Genomic DNA, 27,182 nt, shown 5'->3' with positions numbered 1-27,182 from the left:
CCAAATTGTACAGGTATTTATAGCTAAAAGTTCTAAATATAACCTGAAATAAGCTAAAATGGCAGCACGGATTCACAGGTCAACGTGTTCGTGCATTGCTTTGAGTTTTTGAATGTGTTTGTTCGTTTTTAGTTGTTGTTGTTTTAAAGTCCCAATATATTGCTAGTAAGTTTTATCGCCTTGCTAATTAGTTAAAGCCGCTGGAAAACAATGCAGCATGTGATACTCGAATCTATAGGCCTTAAATGCAAGCCACCCGCCTGCAACGCTTTACAATTTCAAATTTAGTTGACCAGCGGCTCGAGCGGGAGACAGGTGTCGTCGTCGTCTGAGCGTTTATAGGCCAGCCCGTAATATTAGTATTAGTTATTTTGTATGTGTTTGATTAACAGTCAGCTGTGCATATTTACATTCATCATTTCTTTGTATATGGACTGTGTGTGTTTGCATATTTGGTTTTTAATTACTCCCAATGTTTGTGTGTGTGTGTGTGTGTGTGTATTTGCGCGCCATCGCATGAGCAAGTAAACCGTAATTGAGTCAAGGCCGTTTATCCACTCCATTTGGACTGTAAAATAATTATCAAAATTCAATTACATTGGCTGTGAGTCATAGTTTTTCGAATTACATTTTCGGAAAACAGTGAATCAGCATCTTACCTGTGATTTTCGTTCCCAGTTACTTTGATCTTTAGTCATAGCACAAAATTACAACTGTGGAGTACTTAAAATTCGCTGATGGAATGTTTTACCCCAAGATTTATTGCCCTCATTGATATGGGACTTATGTGCCTTAGTAGCTCTGTTAGTTTTACTAATCTAACGTTATCTGAAGTCCATCTATCAGATTTATCAGTCTATAATTGATATGCCTCAAGTTTTTTTGGTTGTGGCGTTAACTGAATTTAATAGAAAGCGATCACGACTTGAAGTTTGTTTTTTTGGCCTGGTTGCGAAACGGCAGCGCAGATACGATGATAAGGCCCCCCACCCCACCTGAGACCAGTGCACTGGGCAAACAGACATCCATCTAGTGGTGCCGCAATCAAAGAGTAAACAGGGGGAGAAGGCTTTAAGAAATTGAGCAAATAACCAAATTAACGCTGGCACCCAGGCAGGGCGGCACAGCAAACACACACACCCGTCCACTGACAAGCCAGAATCAGAGACACACACAGAGATACACACACACTTGCGCAAGTCTAGCTAAAAAGATATGAAGAAGACGCTGCTGCTGTTGCTTCTGCTGCTGCGGCAACGAACTCGTTCCAATTGAAACGAAACTGAAACCTCCAACACACATCTCTCATTCCGCTCTGGAACGCGCAATCGAATACATTTTCGTATTCGTTTTGGTTTACTCTGATCCGTAATTGTTTTCTTTTTTTGTTTTTGCGTCTCCGATAAAGCAAGCAGCAAGCAGCACCCCGCCACCCAGAATGGAGCAGTGGAACAATGTGGAGCTGACGAACATGTCCAAAAAGTCGTACACACTGAATCATGCCTATAATATGGCCGAAAAGCTCAACAACGAGAATGCTACTGTGTCCTCCAATGGCAATGGCAGCGACAGTGAACCAGCAAAAGAGCAAACAGAGAGCTTGCTCCTCAAGCCAGGCTCGGATGTGAAGCCCAAAGTGGATCCGGACGATGTGGAGAACCTCCTGCGACGACTCTATGGCATTACAGTGAGCGAAGTGAAGGAGATTCTGGCCTACGATGATCGTAACTTTTTGATCCATGAAGATAGGTAAGCTCCTAATGTCGCGGTAGTTACATGTATATGGAAAAAAACGGCTTAAATCAAGTCTAATGAGGAAAAACACACACAAGCCTATCAATCATTCTTTTGCCGACTTAAGTATAAATATGGCACATGTGGAGGAGAGGTTTTTGCCATAGCAGTAGCCGCAGCTCGACTGATAAATGTTTACACTGGAGAGAGATTCAGGTCAAGGGGGGTCGCCGTCGCGTCATTCAGTGTGCAGGGGGGGATTGGGCTGCCATGGCTGTAGCCATCTATTTATAACCATTTAATTAAAGTTGTTAGGTGCGGCAGTTGACTGTGACGCAGTACCTCCAACAGCACACTTGCTCGCCAGCAGCATCCCATACCCATTGTTATCTTGATGGATGCTGTTGTCGCCGCTTCTTCGCTTTAATAAATTAGATTAGCTTACAAAACTACACAAGTGCAGAAAGGTGAACCGTCATTTAAGAACAGGCCTCTTCTGAAACCCGAACATGCTCAGTTTGGGTTGATTGGGACTCGAGGAGGAAAATTTGTTTTTCGACTTGGATAAAGGCTTCTTGGCAGTTGTGTTGGCGGGCTTGGAGAGGCCCACACGTCGTTTGTTGGACACAAAGAAATTGTTGGATTGAACGCTGGCATCTTCCTGGCTGCCAGGAAGCGTTGCCTCCGAGCTGCAGCTGTCATCAGACAGCAGATTGATGGTGTCCGAAGCGGCAGGCTCACTCTTTAGTATTTCCAAGGATTTGACACTTGCTTCATTGCTGGAAGCATTCAGTGGTGGCTTTTCATTCTCTTCGGAGAGCACGACGTCTGTAGGGTCAGTAAATGCATTCGTTTTCGTTTCCAGTCTTAATTTCTTGTTGGAGCCACTTGATCCCAACTCCTCTTCCTTTTTCGGCTGCTGGCCCAGCATTGTCTCCTCCGCTTGTGTGGCAAAAAAGCGACTGCGCACCTCCACCTGCTGCTCCTTGGCAAAGATGCTTCGCTTGAGGGAATTAACACGCGTCTCCTCAGCTCCTCCACCCACAGGACTGCACTTCTTAGGGCTCAGCAGACGCAGCAGAGAACTATTCTCACACACCACTGGGGATCGCAGCAGTGGATCCTTGGCAAACGGATTGTGACGACTTCTCGTTTGTACCGGCGATGGCGGCGGTGTGCGCTCTCTATCCGTGGAGTCACTTCTTCTCCGCTTCGTTTTGGAGCTGTACATGGAGAAGACCTGCGCTTCCGTTTGCTTTGCCTGCTCCAGTCGCTCATTGGCCTGGATTTCCTCGTCTATCGTTTGGCCAACAAAATCCACTTTTTTGAAGAACAAAGCACAAGAAGATTTCACCTTTTCCGGCTGTTCATTGACCGAATGTTGTCCATTTGTTAGCCAAATACTTTTGTGCTTTGATCTTTTGGTATTTTTCGGAGCAGCAGGAAGCGCTATGCCGGGCTCCCAGCTATCCAGTTTTTTGAGCGAAAAGGGATTTAAGTTCCCCAGAGCTAAATGCAGTGCCAGGTGGCTATCTTCCAGCAAAGTGCCAGCATTGCTGCAGTAGCTTACATCTGTCGAGTACTCCTCCAGGGCACACAGTCGCTCCATGCGACGCTGCAGAGGATTGTAGATGAACATGTGCTTGAAGGTGGCCTCCGCTTTCATAAAGTTCTCAATGTAGTCATCATCCACCTGGGAAAGACAGTCGCAATATTACTCATTTCTAATGAAATTCCCTAGCATCTCTGACTCACCTCCAATTTGCTCATATTGAGGTAGCTTGGTATCTTCTTCAATGCTATCCGCATGTCGTCTTGTTCCGTTTTCAGCATGAACTTGCAGGCCTTGGCCAGACCAATGCCCGGCAATGAGTCCAGATAATCACAGCCCGATAGTATGCACATGCGTCGAAACTTGTCGAATTGATACTGCTCCTGCCGGCAGCCCATTGCCAGATAGAGCTTGTCCGCCTCCACCAGCAGACCTTTGCCATTTAGGTCCAGCTTGAAGATGACCTTCTTTGCGCCAAACAACGTCAAGTCCGAGTCCTCGGTGATGATGTACTGTGCAATGTCGGCCTTGTTGAGCCAGGCCATCTGGGCATCCGCCTCGTAGGGCGCCACAATGCAGTCCACATTGCGATTTCGGCACTCGCGTATCAGCCTGAGGGCCATCTCGTGGGTGACATCCACACAGCGACGCATTTGGGAGCGCGCCTCCTCCACACGGCCCAGGCGCAGCAGTTCTGCCGCCCGTTGCTTGCTCTGCTGTCGCGACTCCCGTCGCCGCTTCTCGGTCAAAGCCTTTGCCGGCAAGTGCTGACCATCGAAGACCAGTATCGGTTTGATGTCATACGAGAGCAGCATCTGTATGTACTTCAGACAGTACTGCACGTACTGATCACAGTCCTCGCCGCGGGCCAGCTTCTCCGCGCAACTAAAAACACCTTTGTGGAGCCAGCAATAAGTGTCCACCGCGACGGTACTGCCGCGTATGTCCTTCAGTTGCAGTTTCGACGATGCCTTCTCCAGAAATGGTATCAGGCCGGTTATACCCATGGTGGAGCATGCAGGTGGTCAATTAACAAAGATTAACAAAGAAAACGCAATTAACAAAAACTAAATCACAACACAACACACAGAGCGGCGCGAACTTATCGATAACCCGTGTGACCCCAAGAAATATACCGCAATATTCCTTCTTATTATCAAAACATTACATTGACACAGAGAATTAGTCTACCGCCAAAATGTGCGTTGGTGTTGCATAACTGCAAAATACTGATTTGCCATTCACACGAATTATACTGTCATCTCTTTCCAACACTCTACCAGGGACACAATCACAATTGACGAAATTATTTGTATTTAATTAAATTTACAACGGCTTTTTTTCCTTTCAGCAATGTGAAGAATCCTCTGATTGTGTCCCATTGTCCCCATGGCTATGTCCTGAAGATAATGAACTCGTTGGACTCTAAGAACGAAAAAATTGTGGATGCACAGAATCAAGTGATGCTTTATTTATGTAAATACTTATTAACTTTACTCTTATATTTATTCAGCTGAACTCAATAATCTTACTTTTTTTATGCAGCTAAACAACAAATAAAGTGTCCCCGTCCAATTGCTAATGCCAGCGGAAAGTATTACTCGGTGGAAAAGCTAAATGGCACAGCCCATGTGGTGCGCCTCTTGGAGTTTGTTCCTGGCCAAATATTCCGTGAAGTTCCAATCACAAATTGCCTTTTGTTCCAAAGCGGCGAATATTTGGCGAAATTGGACCGAGCTCTCAAGGACTTTTCCCACGAAGCGTATGAAAACCACACGACAACATGGTTGCTGCAGAATGTACCGCGCGTAAGGGAGTTTCTATTCGCCGTCAAGGATAAGGAGCGCAAGGAATTGTGTGAGGAGGTGATCGATGCCTTCGAGTCGAAGGTATTGAGTGTGGTGTCCACCCTGGAGCATCAGATCATCCACGGCGACTTCAATGAGTCGAATATTGTGGTTGAATCGGCAACAAACCAGACGGACCACAACATCAAGGGCGTGATTGACTTTGGGGACACGAGCAAGTCGCCGCTTCTCTTCGAAGTTGGCATTGCCTTGACCTACATGATGCTAGAGGCGAAAGATCTGGGTAGCGGTGGTGTCTTCCTGGCCGGTTTTGCTAGCATAAAGCCCATCAGTATCACAGAGCTGGGGTATTTGAAGTATTGTGTGGCTGCTCGTCTCGTCCAGAGCCTGGTGTTGGGCCTGTATACGCACAGCTTACATCCCACCAATGATTACCTTCTGTCCACCCAACAAGCCGGCTGGCAGCTGCTCGAGAAACTCTGGAGGGAGAGTTTCGACTCTGTAGACGAACTGTGGTCGACAGCCGGCCATCAGTACTTGACGCAAAGCAATAAATAAATTAAATAGAGAATATAAATTGTCAATTAAATATTACTTTTATCCGATATATTATTATCATAATCTTTACAATAAAACTTGTTAAACAAATACAAATACATTGTATGTAGTTATTTATTGCTTAAATGTTAGGTGTTTCGTTTGTTATTTTGGGTTCTCTAGAGTGGGGATGGCAATTGCATGTTTCCAATCGATTTTCATTATTAAATTGAACTAATTAACGCTAATTACATTTGGATCCGATCATCGTTCGTATTCGTGTAAAAATATGTTTGAACAAAGTTCTTCCTGCCAATATACAATTTGTTCTCCCTACCCAGCGACTAACTAACTACCTCTTCCGTTGCTGAACCATCTACTTAAGGCTATAATTACACATAATCTCCTCGCTTAACACCTATTTGAAATGTACAAAAAGAGAGTGCAGTGCAGTGCCCTCGCCGATGAGAGCACTGCCTGGGGATCTATCTGCGTTGCACAAGTTGTAGGCATGATGGATGGCTCTCCTCTTATCTCGTTGCCACAAAAGCAAACTCAAACAGAAGTCGTCTTGAACAAATGGTATATATGGTGGGGTGACTGTTACTTGTTGTTTAGACATGCTTTTTTTACAGCTTGCAAATCAAGATTTATTTGTTTTTTATATATTTTTTTATTTATTTTAGGTGTTTTTGTTTTTTTTTTTGCCATTAAAAAGAATTTAATAAAGTAAAAAACAATACGTACATACTTCACACAATTTGTACACATTCAAAAAAAATAATAATAAAAAAAAAAAAATTGTGGTATTCATTAATAATAATTTTATCAGATATACCTGAGTAGAAAAAAAAACGTGTTTCAACACACACACTCGCACACAACATATTAAACAACATAAATACAGGGTTTAAAAAAAAAAATTCAATTATGGTCTAAAAAAAAAAGGTGTTTAAAATTAAAAGTCTACAAATTTCATTTTTCTTTCAGTTACTATCTAGGATAAAAATTGTTTTTTAAACTACAAAAAGTCTAAATATTTCATTTTGCTTTTATGCCAAAATTAGAGACCAGAACATGTCCTTGCTGTGGGTTTTCCACTTGCGAAAAATCTGGATAAGCTGAGATGTTGGAACCCGATCAAACTAATTAAATAATTAATGGGATTAACCAATTATGATGCGCGTAAGTGTTAACATAATAATGTATTGTATAGGATTACGTTGTGAGGGCGCAGACAAACAATCTAGCGGGGAAACTCTTTAGAGTTCCATATGGCATCGATTGCAGGGCCAGTAACTAAAATCTATTTTCAGTAGCTTAAATAAGATTTAAAAATAGAAAAAAAAATATTTTAAAGGAATAATAATAATAATTAATGTGTTTTACATAGGCAACGTCATTTTGGATCATGAAGCCCACCATGATCCACCTTTGGCACGCCACAACTACTACTACTCATCAACTCCAGAAGGGTCCTCTGGCCGGCTAACGTTTTCTCTGTCGCTTGCGCCGCTTGAGGAACACATACGAGGAATTCATCTCCTGGTGCCTGGCTTCGGCTGCGGTGAGGGGTATCTTTTTGCTAGCTAACGTGGCCACCGGCACTGCCTCAGCCTTCGCCCGGGCAATGGCCGTCAGCGCTTTGACCGAGTCCAACCATGGCAGGCTGAAATCCGACCTCGCCTCCATGTTGACAACATTCTCACCGAAAGCTTGCACAGGGATTTCCGTGACAATTTCCACGCCTTCAATGTCCTCGGGCAGGGGGTAGAACGTGGACGTGGGCAGCGGATCGAGTTGGACCAACACCTCATCCTGATTGTGTCGCTGCCGCAAGGCTTCGCTCTTCATCTGCTCCCGCATGTAGCGCGCATCGCGACGCTTCCTTTCGATCTCGTCCTTTACATACTTTTCGTGACGCTTCTCAAAGGCTTCGTCCGACACGTCTTCGATGTCCTTGTCGTCGGCGCTGTACGGTATGGGCGTATCCCGCCATTTGGGTATCTCCAGACTGGGATGATCCGACAGCAATTCATCAGCCTCCTCATCGAAGAACTCGTTATCGCGATGGAACTCCTGATCCTCCCAGGAGCGTGTCGTATACGGAAACAGGACAGTGCGATATCTGGATGTGGATTTGTGAGCATAGTTCTGGATTATCGTTCGGGCTGTGCTGGTGCTGGAAGTGGTGCTGCTGCTGCTGTTGCTGCTCATCGACACAGGTGTCAGTGGTGCAGCAATGATTATGGCCGATTTATCCTTGTCCTTATCCTCTGACTTGGATTGTGTTTCTGCGGGTGGTTCTAATATCAGATTTGTGCCCGTGGGCGGTGGCGTCGATGACGGTGTCTGTGGTGGCGTCGTTTCAGAGGCTGGTGGTGGGGTCGTCGACGTTGACGTTGATGTGGAAGTGGATGAATGCGCTATCGGGGGATAGATTAAACTCGTGCTGGCACTATTATCCTTGGGAGGTTTTTTGAGTAACACCAGCGGCTGTTGACTCTGTCGCCGTTGCTCCTTCTTCAAATGTTCCTGCAGCTTGCGACGCATTTCCTCCTCTAAACGGGCCACCTCCTTCTCCTTGTCCGTTTGCGGTTTGCTGTTGCTCATTAAGGAGGAATGGAATTTCATGTCATTAGAGATTCCATGCTGCTTGAGCTTCACCTGCAAAAGTTTTGGTTTCTTCTGCGGTGGTGCATCCGCTTCACGCATCTCTGACTTGTCGTGAATCTCTTCTATGAGGTTGTAGGGGCGTTTCTTCGGCGACGAGTGATGATGATTCGCCACTGCATGGATCTTCCTGTCGTGATGTCTGTGTTCGCTCTTTGAGGGGCTCTTGCTCTTACTCTTCTTCCGCTTCTTCTTTTTCCTTTTGTGCTCTGATTCCGTGGATTTTACTCTGTTCAGAGGTTCAAATCGAATGGATAGATCGGGTGGTGTTATGCCACTGAGGAAATCATTCCCTGCCTTGTAGTATAACATAACTTCCTCGCTCATGTTGAGAATCGCCTCCGTTTTGATTTCAGATTTGTCTGCTCCTGGTTCGGAGGCCTTGGCCTTCGGTAGAGCTGCCATTGGCGCGGGAGCTGCAGCTTGTGTAGGCGAAGCTACCCCAACTGTTGCTGTCTGACTCGTAGCTGCTGCTGCTTTCTTTGAAGGCGACACAACAGCAGAGTTAGCCTTTTGGATAGCCTCCAGCAGAGATTTTTCCTTTGGTATAGCTGCCGATGCCACAGCAGACTTCTCCTTGGTTTGGGTGGTTGCTGCCACAACAGTCTGGGTCTTTGTCTTGGGCAGACAAAGCGTACCCGCTGCCACAATAGTGGACTTTTCCTTGTTAAAAGCCGTCACAGCCGTGGAGTTTGCCTTGGCAGTGCTAGCACCAACACGAGCATGCCCCGCTGACGACTTGAGAATCAACTTTGTCGCCTCATTTACTCTTTCCACCTTCTTTTCGAATGGCTCTTCCTTAGATTTTGGACGTTTATGCTTGGCGTCTATTGCAGCGGAGTTTGACTTTCGCGTATGTTCCTCGACAGCAGATCTATCCTTGGTAACAGACTTTTCCTTCTCTAAGATAGCAGACTTTTCCTTGGTCATACCGGCAACAAGCGAATAGTTTGCCTTGGGTAGAGCAACATCCACAATTGGGGATAGTTCCTTTTCCTTTGTTGGAGCTGCCACGACCGTTGAATTTGCTTTTGGTGGAGGTATTTCTGAAACGGCAGAGTTTGTGTTGATTGGAGATGCTTGTGCAACTATCGACACCTCCTTAGACGCTTCCTTTCCTTGCTCCTTTTCCCTGCTCAAAACTGCTTCGACAGTGGAATTTGCCTTCTGTGGAGCTACTACAACAGGCTTTTCCTTGGACGCTGCGACAGCCGATTTCTCCTTTGATAGGGCCGATGCTACAGTGGACTTTTCCATAAGCAGAGCTCCTACAGAAACACACGTTTCCTTAGGTACAGGCGCTTCGATAGAAGATTTTTTCTTCGGTAGAGTCTCTGCATCAACATTGGACTTCTTTCTCGGTACAGTCTCTGCCTCAACATTGGACTTCTTTCTCGGTACAGTCTCTGCCTCAACATTGGACTTCTTCCTCGGTACAAGGTCTGCTTCAACATGTGACTTCTTCCTCGACACAAGCTCTGCTTCAACATTGGACTTCTTCCTCGGTACAGTATCTGCATCAACACTGGACTTCTTCCTTGGTACAGTTGTTACTTCAACATTGGACTTCTTCCTCGGTACAAGCTCTGCTTCAACAATGGACTTCTTCCTCGGTACAGTCTCAGCCTCAACACTGGACTTCTTTCTCGGTACAGTCTCTGCTTCAACAGTGGATTTTATACTCGGTACAGCCGCTGCTTCAACAGTAGACTTCTTCCAGGGTACAGTCTCCTCAACAGTGGATAAAGTTGCATCTGATGCAGAGGGCATTTCCGTGGGTTGAGTTGCTGCCTCAGAGAACCGTTCCCTATGTACAGTTGCTACCACTGTCATCTTTTTCATTGGTACAACCGTTGCTGTGGCAACCGACTCTTCCTTGACAGGAGTTGGTTCTACCACAGACTCTTCCTTGGTTGGTACAGGCTCTACAACAGCCTCATACTTGGTTGGAGCTCCAACGAGAACAGAGTTCGTCTTGTGTTCAGCTTCCACGAGAACAGAGTTTGCCTTGGTCAGCGTAGGAGCAGCAACAGCAACAGGATCGAGTGCGGTAGCAGGAACTGGAGCTGGAGTACTGGTATCACATACTTTGGGCAGCATATGCTTGCTGATTGTCGTGGTTGTCACCTCCTCTGTTTTGATTTCAAATTCCATTCCAGCTTGCTCCACCACGGTCTCCTCCGTGTGCACTTCCACAGTCTGAACCTCCATTGTTTCCATGCCGACTCCAGCCTCCATTTCTACAGTCTCTAATTCCACGGTCTCGGTCTCCACTTCCAAAGACTCCACCTCGACCGTCTGTACTTCCACAGAATCCTGTTCCAAGGGTTCGGCAATGACGAGTTTCGGCTGCTGGCTGTCCTCCTCTTCCACTTCCAGCATCTGATGCGTCTCTGTATCCTTGTGTGAATAAAGATCCGTTTTTAGCTGATTATTGGGTGTAGAATGGGCTGATGGTGCTATGCTCTTATGCTCCGGACTATCCATGGCGTGTATCTGAAGTAAAGAATTTGAATCCGTGAATCTGTAACCAAGCATGGAATATGCCAAAAGACTTACCTGATGATTGGCCGTCTTCCAGAGACTGTCACCATCTCCATTGGGAGGCAAGGCATCTAAATTGTTAACATTTGTTTTCGAGGGCAGCTCATGGTCCTCCTCCTCCTCCTCTTCAGTGTCCTCGCTATCCTCGTTATCATCGTCTTCATCTTCACTCCCGCTCTCGCTCTCCTCGTCGCTGTCTTTATCTTCATCGTCTTCGTCGCTTTCATCATCATCATCATCCTCCTCCTCCTCCTGCTGCTGCTGTTCGTCGTCGAAACATTCTTGATCCTCTAAATGACCATTGTAGACTGTGGTCTGAACAATCTCCTCCACCGTTTCCACGCCCATCTCCTCCTCGGCGCCAAGAATTATCATTCCATCCGGCTGCTGCAGTTCATTATGGAAAATGTTGTCTTCTTGGGCAAGAACCACCTCCTCCATTTGGTCCAGTTGATCCATTACCACCTCTTCCGTTTCAATGATCTGCTGCTCAGTTTCGATCTCCTGCTGCAGATACATTTGCCCATCCTCCGTTTCAATCTCCTGCTGCAGTGACTCCACCTGCTGTATGTCCATCTCCTCCTGCGTATCAATCACCTGCTGCTGTTTCACCCTCTCCTCCTCTTCCGTTTCGATCACCTGCTGCTGTTCAACCTCCACTGGCAAAGGTTTCTCCACCTCCACCTCCGGCTCTTTTTGTGTTTCAATGTGATGTTGTGCAGAGGATGTGAGGCTAGAGTCCTGGTTAACTCGATGCAGGAACATGGTGCTGACCTTCTTGCCATTGTACTCTCCTCTCGCTTTGCTCTCCACGGGCGCGGGAGTGCTGATTGGTGGCAACAGGGGCAGATTTATGACAGAAGTAACCAGCGTCGTTTTGGAGGTGCTTTTGTGCGGCGACTGAGGTTGGACTGATGGATGATGCTGCTGGTGCTGTGGCAGACGATCACGTGACGTTTGATTTTCCTCCTCTTCCTGCTGCTGATGCTCTCTCAATGGCCTGTGCTGTTCATCCCTCATGGGACAAGGCTGCTGCTGTTGCTCCTCTCTTATAAGTCTGGGCTGCTGTTGCTCCTGCCTTATAAGTCTGGGCTGCTGCTGCTGGTCTCTTGCCAGCATAGACTGCTGCTGCAGATCCTTCGAAAGCCTGCTCTGTAGTTCCTCCCTTACAAGCTCCTCTCTCATAAGACGATGCTGCGGCTGTGGCTCGAGCCTCACAGAACGTGGCTGTCGCTCCTCAATTGCTTGAGTGGGTTGCTGAGGCTCCACTCTTATAGGATGCGACTGCTGCTGCTGTTGGTGCTGCTGCTCCACTCTTATTATAGTGGGCTGCAGCTGCTGGTGCACTCTCAGGCGGGGCCTACGACGGGTCTCCTCTCTTACCAGCCTGGGTTGGCTTTCCGCCTGCTGTTGGTAGGGATAAGGCAGCTCTGCCTGTGGCAGATGATGTGCCGCCGCCGCTGCCAACTCCAACTCCGTTTGTGTCTCCGCATTGCAGATAATTTTCTCCTGCATGGCAGGTGGCAGTGGATGATCATCATCGTCATTGTTATCGTCGTCGCCAGGGTCACCCCTCTTGTTCTTTCTTCTTAGCTGCTTTCGCAGCTCCTCGATGGTGGCCTCCAGATGGACATTGACCAGCTTCAGGTCTTGGTTCTGCGAGAGTACAGTGTTCAGCTTGTCCGTTTGATCGTCCAGTTCCTTCTCCTTGGCCGCCAGGCTGTCCGTCTGCTCCTGCATCAGATTCAGATGGAGCACAATCATGCGCTTCAAATTGTTGTTCTCCACGATGAGGGTGACGACATCGGAGCCCGAGGAGTTGACCGAGGCGGGCGGCGCCATGGCGCCACCACCCCCCCTGGGCATAGATGGCTCTGTTGATGTCTCTGGCGGTGGTGGCTTGTAGTAGCTACTGCCCTTGTTGATAGGCTTCTGATAGTTATGTTGCTTCTGATAGCCATGTTGCGGGCGCAAATAATTTTGGTTTTTCTGATGTTTTTTGTGGTAGTAGTCTCTATCACCGCCGCCCCCACCGCCAGGACCACCACCGCCTCCAATACCACCACCGATGCCGCCACGCGACTGATGATGGTAGGGTGGATCCGAGTAGTTGGCCTTCTGCTTTGGCCATTTGAATCGCTTGTCCATTTCGAGTGTGTGGCTGCTGCTGCTCGGAAATTCTATCCGAATTTCATAGTTTGGTTTTGGGTTTTTGTTTTGTTTGTGTTTCTCGTCGCGCCACACCACGCCACACCGCGACAGCGCCGCAGCTGATACAGCAGAATGCGTAAATCTCAATTTCCACCACACTTAATTTTTTTTGCGTTCTCTCTGTCCTATCACATCGCCTTTTCCCAGAAAAACGTATTTGGCGTTAGTTTTGATGTATTTTTAGTTGCCGCAATATTGCACGGGGTGACACCATTTAGCTGGTTAGTTTGGTTACTTGTTTTTGTCTCCTTTACATGTTCTTCTCGCGTTTTTCACAATTATTTTGTAAATTTATCAAACTTCGCCCGAAAAATGCTGTGGAAGTATGGCGTTTGCGCGGTGTTGCCAGGCCAGCGCAAAGGCAGGGTTGCTGGACATTGCCACGCTGCCAACTGGCCGAAAGAAAACACCGGGAAAGTGGATTTTCAGCTTTAAAACGCCCTTAAAGTTGGTTAATTAATTATTTATACTATTGATTGGTATTTTAACAGGGCACACAAGTAGTTATGTAATGCAAATCGAAGAAGAAAATGCTTGTGGGTTTGTCGAAAAGGTGGCAGCTCTGGTTCCGTTGTCAGCGCAGGATGTGAATGGCACTGGAGAAGAAACAGAAATTGGCGGCAAATAGTTGTTGGTTTTTTTGTTGCTGAAAGTTGTTGCATTCCCGAGTCCTTGCTGTTCCGAGCCCTTGCGGCATACCGGCACTGTCCATGGCTTCGCTATTCGGGGACGATGGGGTTGACGACTTGTTCAATGACAACGTGTGCGCGGACAACGACCAATTGCCCAGTGATGGCGAGGGCGAGAAACTTTTTGCCGACGAGGATGAGAACAATGAAAATGCAGATGGAAATCCGGAGGGTGCTGGCGTCAAAGTGGAGCCCAAGAAGCGTGCGGTGCGTAACCCAAGGCCGCGTCTCACAGTGGACACGCTGCGTGGCCCACGCGGCATACACACTATCGAAAATTACTTCAAGGATGTCAAACTGAAGGGCAGGGGCCATGAGAAGACCGATCTGGACGAGGTGTTGCGGCGCCTGCAGCACTGGGGTCATCGCATGTACCCCACCTATACATTCGATGATGTGCTCAACAACATAGAGCGGCTGGGCAAGAAGAAGCCCCTGCAGGTGCACATGACTCGCTATCGTCTGGGGCAACTGGAGGATTTGCGCCTGCAGGAAGCGGACGCCGTAGACGATGGACCGGACGAGCAGAACGATGGTGCTGCCGATGAGCCCTTTGACGAGTTCGATGCCCTGCTGGGCGAACAGATAGCCATGTCCAAGCTGGCACCACGCACCCCAGCATCCACGTATCAGAAAGCCAAGTTGTCCAGCACAATGGCAAGCACAAGCAGTACTCTGGTGACGCCATCCTTCTCCCGCCATGCAGTTGTATCCACACCGTACTCGGTGGTGAATGGACCCAGCTTTGATAAAGACGGTGCTCCTGTGGATTCTCACGATATGAGTGACTATGGCCAGCCCTTGCCGCCGACACAGCCATCAACGCCAGCGGCCAAGAAGCTCTCCGCGGATCAAATGGCGCGCATAGCCGAGAATCGTAGGCTGGCACAGGAGCGGCTGCTGGCCAAGAAACAGCAGCAGCAGCAGGAGTCGTAGAGTAAACTATGTGTACAAAGTAAGCAATTTTATTGAGGAGAAATAAATTAAGATTCGCGAGTAAGAAAGCCTACAAAATATATGTGCGTATTTACAAGGAGCTTTTGCGGCTCCTCCAAGTCATGATGGATGGATTTGTAGAGCCTCATGAGTGAGGAATACTTGTAAAACTATATACTAAAGTGGATCAACTACATATAAACTTATTGATTAATATGCAGTCGAGGTACAGGTGTGTGTGGGCGGAATCTGAGCTCTATTTCCTAAGTATTGAATCGCACAGCGACACGGGGCAGAAGTTCAAACAGTCCCTTGGCACCGTTGAGCAGGGCAGACACAATATTCATTAGAACTACTTCCTGGTTGGGTGTGCTTTGCGGCTTTTCCTCCTGGTCCTTGGTTTCGGGTGTTCGATCTTTGACAGAATCCCGTATCACATGCAGGAGACGCTGATAGAGGAACGACTGCCTGTAGATGGGCTTGGACAGGCTGAGATGGTCGTCTTTTAGCAGATAAAAGTCACCGAAATTGATGCGAGCCGATTCCTCAGTGACAATGCGCAGGGGGAATTTAAAGGTTGTCAGCATTGTGGGTGAACCCTCGGCCACGCTCATTACTTTGACATGTCGCAGGGCAGTGTTCAGGCAGCCCATGAACCGGCGATGCATCTCGAGCAGCTTGGGAGCATTCTCTTCCATCTCCTTGACTTCAATCGAGGGGGAGAGAATCATCTGTATGTGCTGCTGCCACTTGGCAATAGATGAGCCGCGATGTGGCGTGCCCAGGAATACGATTCCCTTGGTGTTCTTGGCAATCTGTTGTACCTTCGGCTCATGCGAGTCCATGGACTTTAAGATGATCAGCTTGGTGAGCAGTCCGCCCATGGAATGACCAATCCAGACAATGGGACGCTCATTGCCCACATCCGAGACAGCAATACGTTCCAGCAGTGTGCTGGCTCTCACATCGATATGTCCTTGGCCCTTCTCGCAGGGACAATATTTGGTGAAATTCGCCGACCATTCGGTCACAGCCGATGTGTAGTCAATGCCAATGATTCTCGAGTCGGGATAATCGTCGGGCAGCCATTCCATGGGCCAGCAGTTTGTGTATTCCTCGCTGCTCTCCTGATTACGCCACTCGTTGCCGGACACACTGAACTTGCCCCCACAGTCGTTATTGGCATCCAATGGTACATCCGGATGGACCACCTCCCAATCCGAGTCCAGTTCAGCCTGACTGCGTAGGGTCTCCACAAATTCCTTGGTGGCAGCATCGCTGATCTTAAGAGGTTCTTCATCCACCTTTTTGATGGTCTTTAAAACTGGATCTGTAAGGATTTGGCATTAATAATTGTGATTTAAAATCGAATTTCCGCTTTAATTTACCTTTGAAACCGTCCGTTTTGGGCTGGCCATTCGTTTTGTTTGCCTCTGCAGCATTTTGTGCTGGAACCAGTGGCCTGCCTTGGGCCTTCTTATGTTTGTTGCCATTGACACGCTTCTGTTCGCCCACAAGAAACACATCGTCCGTTTCGCTGGTGTAGAAGGCATTCTTGCCGTATAGTCCCAACTCTGTGGGCTTCCTGTCGCGCTGACGCCACGTGATGAATACGCCACCGAGCAGCCCATGGACAAAGACAATGTCTGCCTTGGGCTTGCGACGGGTGCGCACTCTGGGATGCAGGGGATAAACATTGGGTGGATATGTGCACTGGTTGGGATCATCGTGATCCAGATTGGCCATTGTCTTGGCCGAGACCACTTGCAGCCTGAGATCGGGGCACTGTTGCCATTCGGCTAGAGTTCCCACCCAGCCAGTGGTAAAGAAGTGCTCTACGACATCGGGCACCACAGACATGTTGGCCAGAACTTTGCACAGTGTGGACAGGGTCTCGTTGTCATCGCAGAAGATCTTGCGCAGTTCCATGAGATGCACCAGGCCACCATCTTTGATAATTTTAGCCGAAATTTCAGGATCTTTGGTGATGTGATGCAGAAATGAGATGATCTCCTTCAGCAAGTCCGTGTCAGCGGTGGACAAAACAATCGTTTGCTCCTCATTCATATATTCGTGTATGTCCTCCTGCCAAAATAAAGAAAGATACTTGAAATCTATTCGTTTTTTTTTGTTCTTTCTACTGTTTGCTTACAATGGGATCCTGTTCGGGAAAGTATTTGCTGAAGAAATGCTGCACACAGCCCATGGGTCGCAAGCGAGCCAGCATTCCGTGCAGCTCGGAGAGCAGAATTTTGGGATTCTTAATGCAGCCCCGACGATGCACCGGCATAAACCAGCGTGTGTCGGCACCACAGCGCGCTAGAGAAACAGCTGTGCGTGCGTCACACATCTGCGCCAAATGACGAAAGTCCCAATCCTTGAGATGATCCATGCAGACCAATTGCTGGACTGCCTTCAAACGCTCGGGCTGGCTGCCAGTCTGGGCAATATTGAGCAGACGCCAGGCCGCTGAATGCTTGGCCGTCTTCCACCATTTGCCAATGGGATTGATGATAACGCTGATCCACTTTTTCTCCTCCTCCTGCTTCTGCTGCATCTTGCGCATGGACTCCCTGTAGATGTGATATTTTATGTAGATGTATTCCGCGCGACGCTTGTCCGACTCGGGGGCCTTCTTGTCCACATATTGACCAAAGAAATTACGAGCTTGGGGACTACCGTAGAGTAAGATTCCAGCACTAAAAGAAAAGATCAGTAGGATTTAAATTATTAACATTATATAATGTATAGCTATCCAAAAACTATTCTCAACTTTCTATTTCAATTGATCCTATCCCATCCCTTCTGTTATCTTTTTTTTCTCATTGCACATTTTCTTTCGATCTTAAACAACAACAAAACATAACAACAAAAACACCATTATCTGCCAACTATTTTGTTATTGAGATAAGTGCAAGATAAACAACAAAAACAGCAATAGCATTAAAACGTCAGATCAGATTCATGGCGAAAAACAAGTACCGTCCACACGCGCAGCTGCACAATTGCCAAACCACAACACCAACTAACTGAAAAACATAAACAACATCAACAAAAACTATCAAATTCGCGGGGGGGGCTTCGCAGAATTTTTGAATAACTGCGCACATTTATGGCGCCATGTTAGTTTTTTCGGTTATCTGTGTGCATGCGTGTGTGTGCGCGAATGGTGGGGGCCTTGAACAGCTGTTAAAGTCAAAGCAAGGGAAAATGGCACAGCCAAAGAGGAAGAAGAGCGAATGAGTAATAAGCAAATAAACAAAAAGCACTAACAACTTCACCAATATTGCTATCTCATTTTTACAAAATCGTACGTTCTGTTGTGATCGTGTTTAAAGCAGTGGAGGTGGGGAAAATAACCTCTACGCCAGGTAAGTATTGGAGCAAAGCTGTAACAAGTTACATATTACGACGTGGCGATTTCCCCCTTGTAAAGGCGGGTGGCCAAATAATTCCCCTCTACCTAAGGGTAGTGTTTGAACTGAATTTAAATTATAAAATTATAAATATGTATTTTATTGTATGAAATCTATAGGATATTTAATGATTGCGTTGGTCGCTTTAAGGTTGAAGTTTATCCAGAAATTGTTAGCTATTTGGTAAAATATAATGGAAAAATAAAATAATTATTCTTCTGTTGAAAATAAACTATAATTTTTTTCTAAAAAAAATTGCGTTGACCTGACCTATTTATTATTAAGTTATAATTGCATGTGTATGAACTATTTGTTTTTGTGGTCTGTAATTAGTAAACAAATGACGTCACAGGTGCGCAATAGTTTGCTTTGGTATGCGGAAAATATCTAGTTGTTGTTGTTATTTTTGTTATTGTTGTTGTTGTTTTTGCATATCAAGATACATATATAGAAGCGTGTGTAGCATATAGTATGCATAGAAGTCGTACGATATATTCAAGGGGCATGTGGGGCCATTTCTTCAGAAAACGTGTATGTGGGACGAGCCCCCTGAATATCTATGTATGTAAGTAACCTTGTAAAAAGTTGTCTGTCTATTTTTCTATGTATGTGTGATTAGAAAAGAAACTATTTTTGTGATGTGACCTGTAGCATCTGCAGCCAGCAGGAGGGAGAGTACTTTCGTTGAGGTTTGAGATTGAGAAGGTGGCGTGATGTGTTATGATTCACTTACGTGGTCAAAATACCAACTCCACCAAGGCCCACAAGCTTCGGATAACGTCGCAGTGTTGTTCTGAGTTCCTCCAATGACATTGCCTGGTCTCTGGCCCTCCGAAAATTAGTTTCTGTGGTGTAGTTTGGTGGTCGAAACCCACAGACTTGCACTTATTTGTTGCTTCTTTTTTCACACTTTCAATTTAGTTTGATATATCAGTTCACGCCCAATATTCACTAGGGCGGATTGCTTTTAGTTAGCTGCTGTCACTTGGGACTGGTTTGCTTTGTTGTTGCTTTGTTTGGTTTGTTGGCTGATTAGCTGGCGGAATGAACGGGCGATTTCTTTATAAAGGCTTTTTGGATGAGACCACAGCTGATTGATAAGGGGAGGGTGTTGGAAAATTAAGAAAAGTATATTTTATCGATATTTCCGCGGTCACACTGAACTGTTTTGGTACTTTTTTGTGGGATTTCTGTGCATGCGAGAGCGTCTGGCATGAGAGAATTTCCCTGACCGTTTAGACACAGGAGAGGATTTCTTAGATTCCCGAATCACAGGGGATGAAAATCGCCGTGTAATTTACCTGGCGCCACTTGAATTTTTGTGACGTATTTACCAGTTGTCGACCCCTTAATTTTTGATACAAATTTCGCACCATGAAAGTTCTTGTTCTTCGTTAAGGGAGTTTTTAAGCTCTTTTCCTTTGCGAAGTTAATTTGAACAGCAAATGAGAATGAGAAAATCAAACAAATAAAATATATTAATATTGGAATATGGAAAATATATGGTATATAAAATAATTGATTTATTTATTTATTTTCAATTAGGAATTAACTGCTTATTATGGAATAAGAAGAGTAATAAATATAAATTAAATATCAGTTACCAGTACAGGAGAGGAAGGAAAAATCAAATTAACAAATTTGGGTAATAGGTAATCGGAGGGTTGGTTGGATTGTTGTGATTTCAAAATAACAGTCATACTCAAATCAAAGTAAATACAATAAAATGCTTACATTTATAAAGCCAAGTGGCAGACAAAGTCGCTAAGGTGTTCCTGTTCATTTTCATATGTCTCTAATTAGATGTATCTTTTATCTTAAACAGACACAGAATCCTTCTGTTAATTCTGTTAATTATTTGGCTATTCTGCTAAGTATGTTATTGGTATTTATTGTATGTATGTATGTGTGGTAGTAATGTCATAAAGTCATAAGTTATACCAGCCAATAAAAAGGAGTATTTAAAATAAGCCAAATTGATTCTTCAATCGGATCAAATTATTTCTTCAGTGGTGAAAGTCTTTTTTAAGCTAGTAATATCAAATAGAACATCAAAATCGAGGAATATGAATTAAGACTACAGTATATTTACGGTATATTTTGAAGATGCAATGGTATATTTTGATATATTTACGATGCCCTGACGGTAAATTTTATCGATAATTTCGCGGTTAGCATTTGTTGGGTTTTTTAATTAACGTAGCTAGATTAACTTGTTTATATAATGCCTTAAACTTGGCTTTGCATTGCTGCGTTCGTAAATAGTTTCACGCCTTGGTTTTGGACCGTATTTCCATGGATTTTCAGGAAGGCGCACCTCAGGCCCGAAAACAAGTCGCTGGCTGAAAGGAGACGCAGACAGACAGAAAAACATAAATAGCTGTGGGTGGTGGGTGGGGGAGGGTGTTGGCGTAGCGGTTGGGCCTGGCATAAATAACTTGGAGGCCAAAAAGCTATAAAACTCCGCTTTTTGGCGACAAACTCCAACTCCGCTTGACCCCAAAAAGATAATATCTCAGTCCCCCGGCTGCCAGAGTGTCGGCAAGATGAAAATCCATTTTCGAGAGCAGTACGGCACCAAGGGTGAGGAAATACTGTATGTGACGCCAGCAGGTAAGCATCAATATCGATCAAAGTCCGCGAAAGACCTCTGCGAACCCACTACACAATATCTCGCCACGACAGATCAAAGCAACATTGTTCGTGTGCCGCTACGTGGCGATAAGCTGGTTATTCAAGAGAAGTTTCTGCTCTTTCGGGTGCTGCAGAAAATCTTCCTGCCCAAAGGCTATCCGGACAGCGTCAGTGAGGACTATGCAGCCTACCAGATCTGGGATACTGTGCAGGCCTTCTGCAGCACCATCTGTGGCACACTCTGTACCCATGCCATACTCAAAGGCATTGGCGTGGGCAGTGAGAATATCAATGCCTACTCGGCGACAGTCACCTGGATAATGAAGGAGGGCTGCGGTCATGTGGGTAGAATATTCTTCGCCTGGTGGAAGGGCTCCCAACTGGACGTGGACTCTAAGAAATGGCGTCTGCGTGCCGATTTCCTTAACGATCTCGCAATGGGAATCGAAATCTATGTGCTTCCCAAATATCCACATCTCAGTACCCAAATCCTATGCGGATCCACCATGCTCAAGGCAATTGTAGGAGTGGCTGGCGGTGCTACGCGTTCTGCTCTGACCCAACATCATGCGGTTAGAGGAAACCTGGCGGATGTTGCTTCCAAGGACAGTTCCCAGGAGACGTGCGTCAATTTGGTCGCCTCTTTTGTGGGTCTATATCTGCTGACGCTGATCAAAAGCCAGGCGGTGCTCTATACGGTGTTCTATGTGGTTGTCGCCCTGCATCTCTATTCGAATCTCAAGGCGGTGCGTTCTGTGTGTCTGCGCACATTCAACGAATCGCGCTACCTCATAGCCCTGGAAGAGTACTTTCGATCGGCGCGAATGCTATCTCCACAGCAGGTGAGGGTCCATGTCTGCCAACATAACGAAGAGAATCCCAACGGCGTTTCACTTGCAGGTCAATGGCATGGAGAGGGTGACGCTGGGACAAACTGTATCTGTGTCGCTCAACGTGCGCCTCGGACTGAGTGTAAAGAATTTGATTGACGAGTACAAGACCAGCAGTTCCATTGACAACATTGTCTCCTCGTTTGATCCCCATGAGCACTTCATCATAGCCGAGAGTAAAAAATACTTGGGCGTCTATCTGCATTTCGAAACACGCCAGCAGGATGTGCTCAAGGCGTACTTCTTTGCTGTTTCCTATCTGCAGGACAGGAATCAGATCAAGGAAAAGTACTGGGATGTACAAACCAAATGGCAGGAGTTTGTAGGTCTAGCACAAAAGGAGGGTAAGTAAAAGAAAAAACATTCATTATAGATATTCGATATATTCCGCACATTATTGCTTGCAGGTTGGCTGGTCCATCAACATTTGCTGCTGGTAGACGAGTTCCGTTTGGACTGGAAGGTGTAGAATGGTGTCGCGTTGCTTGACGTTTTTGACTAAGTTGCTTTTGCTTTAAAATATTTGATTTCATTCGAAAATCATTATCATTCTCACATATCTCACATATCTCACTACATGGTAAAACTACACAGAGCAAGAAGCAAACAAATGAAAACATTGATATTAACTAAGTGCTACTGATATTTATATAGATTTTAGCTTCGTGAAACTCGTTCGCACATGAACATCTTCCAATTAACTCTGCCTTGGCACGAAAGTAATGTTTTAGTAACCAAAGATATTTGGATAGGAGATTTTTGTTTCCTTTTTGTTGCTTTCACACATGAATTTAATACGCTAATTTCAATTATTAGAATGCTACTGGAAAAACTGGTAAAGAAACACAACACACTCGACAAAAATCTATTTTGTAAGAACATATTGTATGTATTTCGATATTTCGAGTGCCTACTGTAATTTTTTTAGATAATCAAGACAACCTGCTGCACAACGAAAACAGAACCCAAGCCCCTCGCTTAAAATGCATTCCCCACGCCCACATAAAAAGTGTACAAAGTTTTAAAACGTTTTTTACGCTAAATGTGCAATATTTTGTTAATTATTTAGCTTCGAATATCTATTGGATAAGTTGGCGTCCATTTTAGCTTACGATAATGCTTGCCTATTAAAGCAAAATATGAAATATGTGCAAAAACAAATCTCAACACGCAAATGATTTTAACAAAAGAATTGAATAAATTTGAACATTTTAAGAAATTTACTTTACATTTTATTCTTATATTCTATTCATATATAGCGCCTTCAAATGGTCGCAAGAAAATATCGATTTCCAAAACAAGAATCGATGTTTACACCAAAACCAGATAATCGATATTTTCCCACCTCTAAACACGTGTGAACCAGCGTGTTTTGGTCTACAGAATTTTTGAATTGGTTGTTTTCAAGTGAAATTTTCAGTTGTTAAAGAAAATTAATATGGAAAATGAGCAGCCAATGGCTGTGGGAGCTCCTGCTACAAGCTCGGCAGCCCAAACAACAGCAGAAACGCCTACAACTACCGAAAGTGTAGCAGAAGTTTCAGCAACAAATGTCGACGAAGTAGCAACAGCTACAGGTAAAGTGGAAGCTACGCCCGAAACAGGTAAGATTCAAGAAATTACATATGGTTGAACAAAATAAAGACTGGTTTTGTCATACAGAGACTGGAACTGCAGCAGAGATATCCCCTGAAATGGAGCTAAAGACGAAGGCCAATGATTCAACACATGTTGAAAACGAAGACCATCAGGAAAATCCAGAACCAGTCGTAGCTAATGCAGAGGCACCTGCTGTAGCAATGGATTGCGAAGATGCCACGCCTCAGATCACGCCGGCTGGTGAAACTATTGTAGAAGAAGTGCCCAAAATTGTTCCGTCAGCAGAGACTGAAATGGACAAAGCATCAACTGCCCCAGAGACCGTGCCAGTGGTGGTAGTTCCAGAAAATGGTACAGCCGACACCGTGCCAGAGTCTGCAAATCCGCCATGTTCTGGTCTTAGTCTACTGGCAGCCTACAGCTCCGATGCCGAGTCAGACACTGAACAAGCCACCAGAATTGAAGACAGCGACAATGAAGTGGTGGAAGTTCCTGTGACAGGTCCTGCCACTGCAACAGCTTACCGTCGCCCCATGTTGGCTGTTAGCTCTGGTAGCGAAAACGAGAAAAGCAGCAGCAGCAGTGACTCGGATTCGGACTCTGAGGGGGAATACTTGACAGTTTTGCGCAAGAAAATTGATAAGAAAATCAACACCGAAGACTGTGACGAAGAGGATGAGGATTTCGAAGAGGATGGTGCCACAGGGGAGCGTCGCCGTCGGCAGCCACCCAAAGTGCGGGGTGAAATGCTATTGGATGAGCTGCCACCTATCCATCAGTTGGAGATTACCGTACCAGAAGACGAGTGCATTGAGCTGGGGAAGGTCCATTCCATTGTCGATCAACTGGTGCTGGTCAGTGTGCTGCCCAATTCGATGCTATTCGATCTGGACACCGTGCTCTTTCTGGAAAAGGGACGCAAGGTGCTGGGCGAGGTGTTCGATGTGCTGGGACAGGTATCCGATCCGCTGTACTGCATCCGCTTCAATACCAATCAGCAGATCCAAGATCGTGGCATCAAAATCGGTGATGTTGTCTACTGTGCCCCCAAAACGGAGCACACTCAATTTGTGATTCTCTCCAAGCTGATGCAGGTCCGCGGATCGGATGCCTCATGGGAGCACGACGTAGAGCCACCTGCTCGCTATATTGACTACTCTGATGACGAAGCAGAGCGTGAGGCTAAGCAGGATCAGCGCAAGAGACGCCAACGAGATCGCACCAATTCCACGGATTCAGTTAGCTCCGTCAGCACTGTGGCAACTGAGGCATCGGCCGCTGCAGCAGCACCTCCACCGCGACAGCGTGGACGTCGTGGCCAACGTGATAGCTATCAGAATCAGCGTCAGTATCAAAATCAGTCCCATCAGGGCTCCTCCCCCCAGCAGCAGCATCAGCAACAGCAGCCAAGAGGAGACTCGCAGTACAACTATCATCCTAGCTATAATCCCGGCAGCTGGCATTCGAATTATTATCACAATTATCATCAGCCAGCGGCTAACTTTAATATGCCGCAACCGGGCATGTCCTATCCGATTCCACCGCCAGCCTATGGCTATGGCATGCCCTATGGCGTGCCACAAATGATGCACATGGGTCCACCGCCGCCGCATCATATGTACTCTCAACCACCACCGCCAGCATTTGCACAGCCACAGAACAGGCACCCACCGCCACCAAACGGAAGTTAGAGCTGGACGATCTCTGCTGTGGATTCTTCTCTTTTTCACTTTATTATTCCAATAATAAAAAATGGTTCTTAAACAATTTGCGTGTTTCATTAAAAAGGTTATGCTCTGGTTTGGTTTGTTCGATAAAATGCATTTCATTATTTGTATAAAAAGGTACTTAATATTCTCTGTGTGTGGGATTCTCTTCTGAATATGAATTGATTGGTGTAAATAGGTTAGTTGTATATGTGGGAACTATAACTATAATAATTGTGTACTTGACATTGCTTTTTTAATACAATTACAACGGAAGCACTGAAGCGGCCAAAAAACAACTTTAAGTGTTTGTGTATTTATATAAATAGAGGCGTGGCATTCTATACTAAAAATATGCTATAAGTGTGCACCTTTGTATATTATTTTGTATTGTATTGTATTGTGTTTGTCTGTTAACAACGAGTTGCACAAAGCCAAAAAACTTTCCATTAGAACGTATTTTGATTGAGCTTATTCGAGCAACCAAGTGATCCTTTAGGATCAGGCACGTGAGAATGTGACAATTAAAGGGTGTTTTGTGTGCTCCTCCACCAGCCATGGAATTGTTTGGGAGAGAGCTTCGGTTACAAAAGTGATACAAAATTATACAAATGCTCTCTCTCTCTCTTTGAACGTTCCAAACTGGCGGAGGATATCGAGCTAATTATTTACATTTAAACAAAGAAAATAATTAAAATCAACGAATCAACAATGCGTCTAACAATTCTAGATACAAAAAAAAACATCTCCACGGACAATTCTCTACCTTTCAATCTGATGACGCGGCTTGAGCAAAACTATCACCGCGGTTATGTTATCCTGCGAGTCTCCCTCCTTGGCCGCCTCAATCAGTAGCTTCGGAATGTCATCGAGTTTCGTTGTCGTATCCGCCAGACGCTCATAAACAGTGTCAATGACGAAAGACTCTGGCACATGATCCCACAGGCCATCGGTGCCCAGCACGAGAAAGTCATGCGCTTCATTTAGATCGACATCAACGAAATCTGGCTCGGCTATGACCGCCTCCAGGCAGTAGTCACCAATGGAACGAGCCACATTAAGAATGCCGTTCACACGCCACTGACCCTGGGCATGTAGTACAGTACCGCCGGCCGCCTCTATGCGTTTGCGCTCATCGGGGGACTCGGGTTTGTGCGGTTTGACCAGTTGCAGCTGTGTGCGTTTGCCCACTAGCAGGGCCTTCGAATCGCCCACCCAGGCTATGTACAGTTGATCTCGGTTGATCAGAGCACAGACGCTGGTGGTGCCGCTGGTGATGCGTTTTTGGATAAAGCGTTCGTCAGCCTGCAGGAATGCCGTCTCAAAGGCATTGCGATAGAAGTCAGAGCTGCTGTGCGCTGCTTCTAGGTCCTCTGTTCGCTTTAGCTGATTGGCCAGGAGCTGGGGCAACTGACTTGTGACATAACTGGCGGATAAGGAACCAGAGTGTCCGTCAAAAACACCAAAGAACCGACAATCCCTGTTGGGCAGCTCAAAGATGGCACCAAAACGATCCAAACACACGTGACGATCCTCCATTTTGCGTGGCTTGTTCTTGACTGCAGCGGATGTGTGCAGCGCCGCTTGGGCCACTCCACATACGCAGTGCTCGGGATTCTGGCAGATGACACCTTCTTCGGCGTAGTCTTTCAGATGCTCCATCTCCGAATTGTCTGTTAACTTTATGAGCAGCTTGTCCATTTGATTGCCAACAAACTTTTGGAGCTTCAGCAGATCATATTGCGGGGGACCCTCGCCAGAGACCTCGCACTCCTTGGCGTAGCATATCTCCTGCTCCAACAGTTGTGTGGCCTGGTGAAGCAGCTTCAGGCGGAAGCCCGCCGGACAGCCTCTGTTATTCAGCTGCTGCCAAATGGCGGCCACCAGCTCAGCGTGTCGCTCCTCCACCGACACCTTGTAAGTGTCATTGCTGGTGCGCGTTACACAAGATCGCGTCAGATCCTCACTGACGGCATTCGCTTTGGCGGCTGTCGAGGCCAAAAACTGCTTGAATTCCAACAAATGTGCACATTCCGCTGAAGGTTCTGGTGTAGATGCTGGTGGTGGCTCCTTAATCGAATCGGCCGACATAATTAGGTGCAACGCGTGGGCCCAGCTACTGTTATTGCTGAATGCCAATCATGTGTTTATTAGTTTACTTTAATTGTTGCTTAACTAAACGATGAATCACTTGATGTTTATATTCTTTTATGTACCTCGCGCGATGTTAGTCAACACTGTATCCGGCGCTCA

The 27,182-nt window shown here is 46.0% G+C and overlaps 8 protein-coding genes across 13 annotated transcripts; 4 read left to right on the top strand and 4 right to left on the bottom strand.

Annotated features, from left to right (window-relative positions):
- Window positions 1-282: 282 nt before the first annotated feature.
- LOC117582046 (hydroxylysine kinase) lies at window positions 283-5,750 on the top strand. Of its 3 annotated transcripts, none has more exons than XM_034269588.1 (4): window positions 283-373; window positions 1,409-1,749; window positions 4,638-4,762; window positions 4,832-5,750. In XM_034269588.1, the coding sequence occupies exons 2-4, from the start codon at window positions 1,439-1,441 to the stop codon at window positions 5,650-5,652; spliced, it is 1,257 nt and encodes a 418-aa protein (XP_034125479.1). In that variant the 5' UTR covers window positions 283-373; window positions 1,409-1,438; the 3' UTR covers window positions 5,653-5,750. The 3 variants fall into 3 exon arrangements, with proteins under 3 accessions (XP_034125479.1, XP_034125480.1, XP_034125481.1); XM_034269589.1 differs by having other exon boundaries at window positions 333-350; XM_034269590.1 differs by lacking the exon at window positions 283-373 and adding an exon at window positions 827-903 and having other exon boundaries at window positions 1,429-1,749.
- Window positions 2,126-4,430, bottom strand: LOC117582038 (exonuclease 1). Its single transcript, XM_034269580.1, has 2 exons — window positions 3,490-4,430; window positions 2,126-3,427 (listed from the first exon to the last, which is right to left on the bottom strand). Exons 1-2 carry the CDS (start codon window positions 4,291-4,293, stop codon window positions 2,210-2,212), a joined length of 2,022 nt encoding a protein of 673 aa, XP_034125471.1. The 5' UTR covers window positions 4,294-4,430; the 3' UTR covers window positions 2,126-2,209.
- An 899-nt stretch (window positions 5,751-6,649) lies between the features above and the next one.
- Window positions 6,650-13,398, bottom strand: LOC117582031 (protein male-specific lethal-1). Of its 4 annotated transcripts, none has more exons than XM_034269565.1 (3): window positions 10,864-13,398; window positions 10,042-10,800; window positions 6,650-6,731 (listed from the first exon to the last, which is right to left on the bottom strand). In XM_034269565.1, the coding sequence occupies exons 1-3, from the start codon at window positions 12,994-12,996 to the stop codon at window positions 6,684-6,686; spliced, it is 2,940 nt and encodes a 979-aa protein (XP_034125456.1). In that variant the 5' UTR covers window positions 12,997-13,398; the 3' UTR covers window positions 6,650-6,683. The 4 variants fall into 4 exon arrangements, with proteins under 4 accessions (XP_034125456.1, XP_034125454.1, XP_034125455.1 ...); XM_034269563.1 differs by having other exon boundaries at window positions 6,650-10,213; window positions 10,247-10,800; window positions 10,864-13,395; XM_034269564.1 differs by having other exon boundaries at window positions 6,650-10,800; window positions 10,864-11,352; window positions 11,410-13,395.
- LOC117582045 (protein phosphatase 1F) lies at window positions 9,031-27,153 on the bottom strand. Its single transcript, XM_034269587.1, has 3 exons — window positions 25,686-27,153; window positions 9,908-9,913; window positions 9,031-9,042 (listed from the first exon to the last, which is right to left on the bottom strand). The coding sequence occupies exon 1, from the start codon at window positions 27,018-27,020 to the stop codon at window positions 25,692-25,694; it is 1,329 nt and encodes a 442-aa protein (XP_034125478.1). The 5' UTR covers window positions 27,021-27,153; the 3' UTR covers window positions 9,031-9,042; window positions 9,908-9,913; window positions 25,686-25,691.
- On the top strand, window positions 13,649-14,812 carry LOC117582053 (protein TIPIN homolog). Its single transcript, XM_034269597.1, has one exon. The coding sequence runs from the start codon at window positions 13,770-13,772 to the stop codon at window positions 14,682-14,684; it is 915 nt and encodes a 304-aa protein (XP_034125488.1). The 5' UTR covers window positions 13,649-13,769; the 3' UTR covers window positions 14,685-14,812.
- Window positions 14,692-19,141, bottom strand: LOC117582037 (protein SERAC1). The gene is made up of 4 exons (XM_034269579.1): window positions 18,834-19,141; window positions 16,837-17,383; window positions 16,073-16,769; window positions 14,692-16,014 (listed from the first exon to the last, which is right to left on the bottom strand). The coding sequence occupies exons 1-4, from the start codon at window positions 18,911-18,913 to the stop codon at window positions 14,948-14,950; spliced, it is 2,391 nt and encodes a 796-aa protein (XP_034125470.1). The 5' UTR covers window positions 18,914-19,141; the 3' UTR covers window positions 14,692-14,947.
- On the top strand, window positions 20,263-22,667 carry LOC117582048 (RUS1 family protein C16orf58 homolog). Its single transcript, XM_034269591.1, has 4 exons — window positions 20,263-20,713; window positions 20,786-21,576; window positions 21,635-21,968; window positions 22,032-22,667. Exons 1-4 carry the CDS (start codon window positions 20,647-20,649, stop codon window positions 22,091-22,093), a joined length of 1,254 nt encoding a protein of 417 aa, XP_034125482.1. The 5' UTR covers window positions 20,263-20,646; the 3' UTR covers window positions 22,094-22,667.
- On the top strand, window positions 22,967-24,990 carry LOC117582041 (H/ACA ribonucleoprotein complex non-core subunit NAF1). The gene is made up of 2 exons (XM_034269583.1): window positions 22,967-23,228; window positions 23,287-24,990. The coding sequence occupies exons 1-2, from the start codon at window positions 23,063-23,065 to the stop codon at window positions 24,912-24,914; spliced, it is 1,794 nt and encodes a 597-aa protein (XP_034125474.1). The 5' UTR covers window positions 22,967-23,062; the 3' UTR covers window positions 24,915-24,990.
- Window positions 27,154-27,182: the final 29 nt, after the last annotated feature.

This window comes from Drosophila guanche, unplaced genomic scaffold (assembly GCF_900245975.1).
Source record: "Drosophila guanche unplaced genomic scaffold, DGUA_6, whole genome shotgun sequence".
NCBI lineage: Eukaryota > Metazoa > Arthropoda > Insecta > Diptera > Drosophilidae > Drosophila > Drosophila guanche.
This window is presented reverse-complemented; position numbering and strand designations above follow the sequence as displayed.

Excerpts from the sequence above, each read along its gene's own strand:
- LOC117582046 (XM_034269588.1), top strand. The coding sequence starts at position 1,439 with ATGGAGCAGTGGAACAATGTGGAGCTGACGAACATGTCCAAAAAGTCG. Across the intron at positions 1,750-4,637 it reads TTTTTGATCCATGAAGATAG|CAATGTGAAGAATCCTCTGA; the intron begins GTAAGCTCCTAA and ends TTTTCCTTTCAG. Across the intron at positions 4,763-4,831 it reads TCAAGTGATGCTTTATTTAT|CTAAACAACAAATAAAGTGT; the intron begins GTAAATACTTAT and ends TTTTTTATGCAG.
- LOC117582038 (XM_034269580.1), bottom strand. The coding sequence starts at position 4,293 with ATGGGTATAACCGGCCTGATACCATTTCTGGAGAAGGCATCGTCGAAA. Across the intron at positions 3,428-3,489 it reads TCAATATGAGCAAATTGGAG|GTGGATGATGACTACATTGA; the intron begins GTGAGTCAGAGA and ends TGTCTTTCCCAG.
- LOC117582031 (XM_034269562.1), bottom strand. The coding sequence starts at position 12,996 with ATGGACAAGCGATTCAAATGGCCAAAGCAGAAGGCCAACTACTCGGAT. Across the intron at positions 10,801-10,863 it reads GGAAGACGGCCAATCATCAG|ATACACGCCATGGATAGTCC; the intron begins GTAAGTCTTTTG and ends TCTTTACTTCAG.
- LOC117582053 (XM_034269597.1), top strand. The coding sequence starts at position 13,770 with ATGGCTTCGCTATTCGGGGACGATGGGGTTGACGACTTGTTCAATGAC.
- LOC117582037 (XM_034269579.1), bottom strand. The coding sequence starts at position 18,913 with ATGTCATTGGAGGAACTCAGAACAACACTGCGACGTTATCCGAAGCTT. Across the intron at positions 16,770-16,836 it reads TTCCCGAACAGGATCCCATT|GAGGACATACACGAATATAT; the intron begins GTAAGCAAACAG and ends TTATTTTGGCAG. Across the intron at positions 16,015-16,072 it reads CAAAACGGACGGTTTCAAAG|ATCCAGTTTTAAAGACCATC; the intron begins GTAAATTAAAGC and ends AAATCCTTACAG.
- LOC117582048 (XM_034269591.1), top strand. The coding sequence starts at position 20,647 with ATGAAAATCCATTTTCGAGAGCAGTACGGCACCAAGGGTGAGGAAATA. Across the intron at positions 21,577-21,634 it reads GAATGCTATCTCCACAGCAG|GTCAATGGCATGGAGAGGGT; the intron begins GTGAGGGTCCAT and ends TTTCACTTGCAG. Across the intron at positions 21,969-22,031 it reads AGGTCTAGCACAAAAGGAGG|GTTGGCTGGTCCATCAACAT; the intron begins GTAAGTAAAAGA and ends TATTGCTTGCAG.
- LOC117582041 (XM_034269583.1), top strand. The coding sequence starts at position 23,063 with ATGGAAAATGAGCAGCCAATGGCTGTGGGAGCTCCTGCTACAAGCTCG. Across the intron at positions 23,229-23,286 it reads GGAAGCTACGCCCGAAACAG|AGACTGGAACTGCAGCAGAG; the intron begins GTAAGATTCAAG and ends TTTGTCATACAG.
- LOC117582045 (XM_034269587.1), bottom strand. The coding sequence starts at position 27,020 with ATGTCGGCCGATTCGATTAAGGAGCCACCACCAGCATCTACACCAGAA.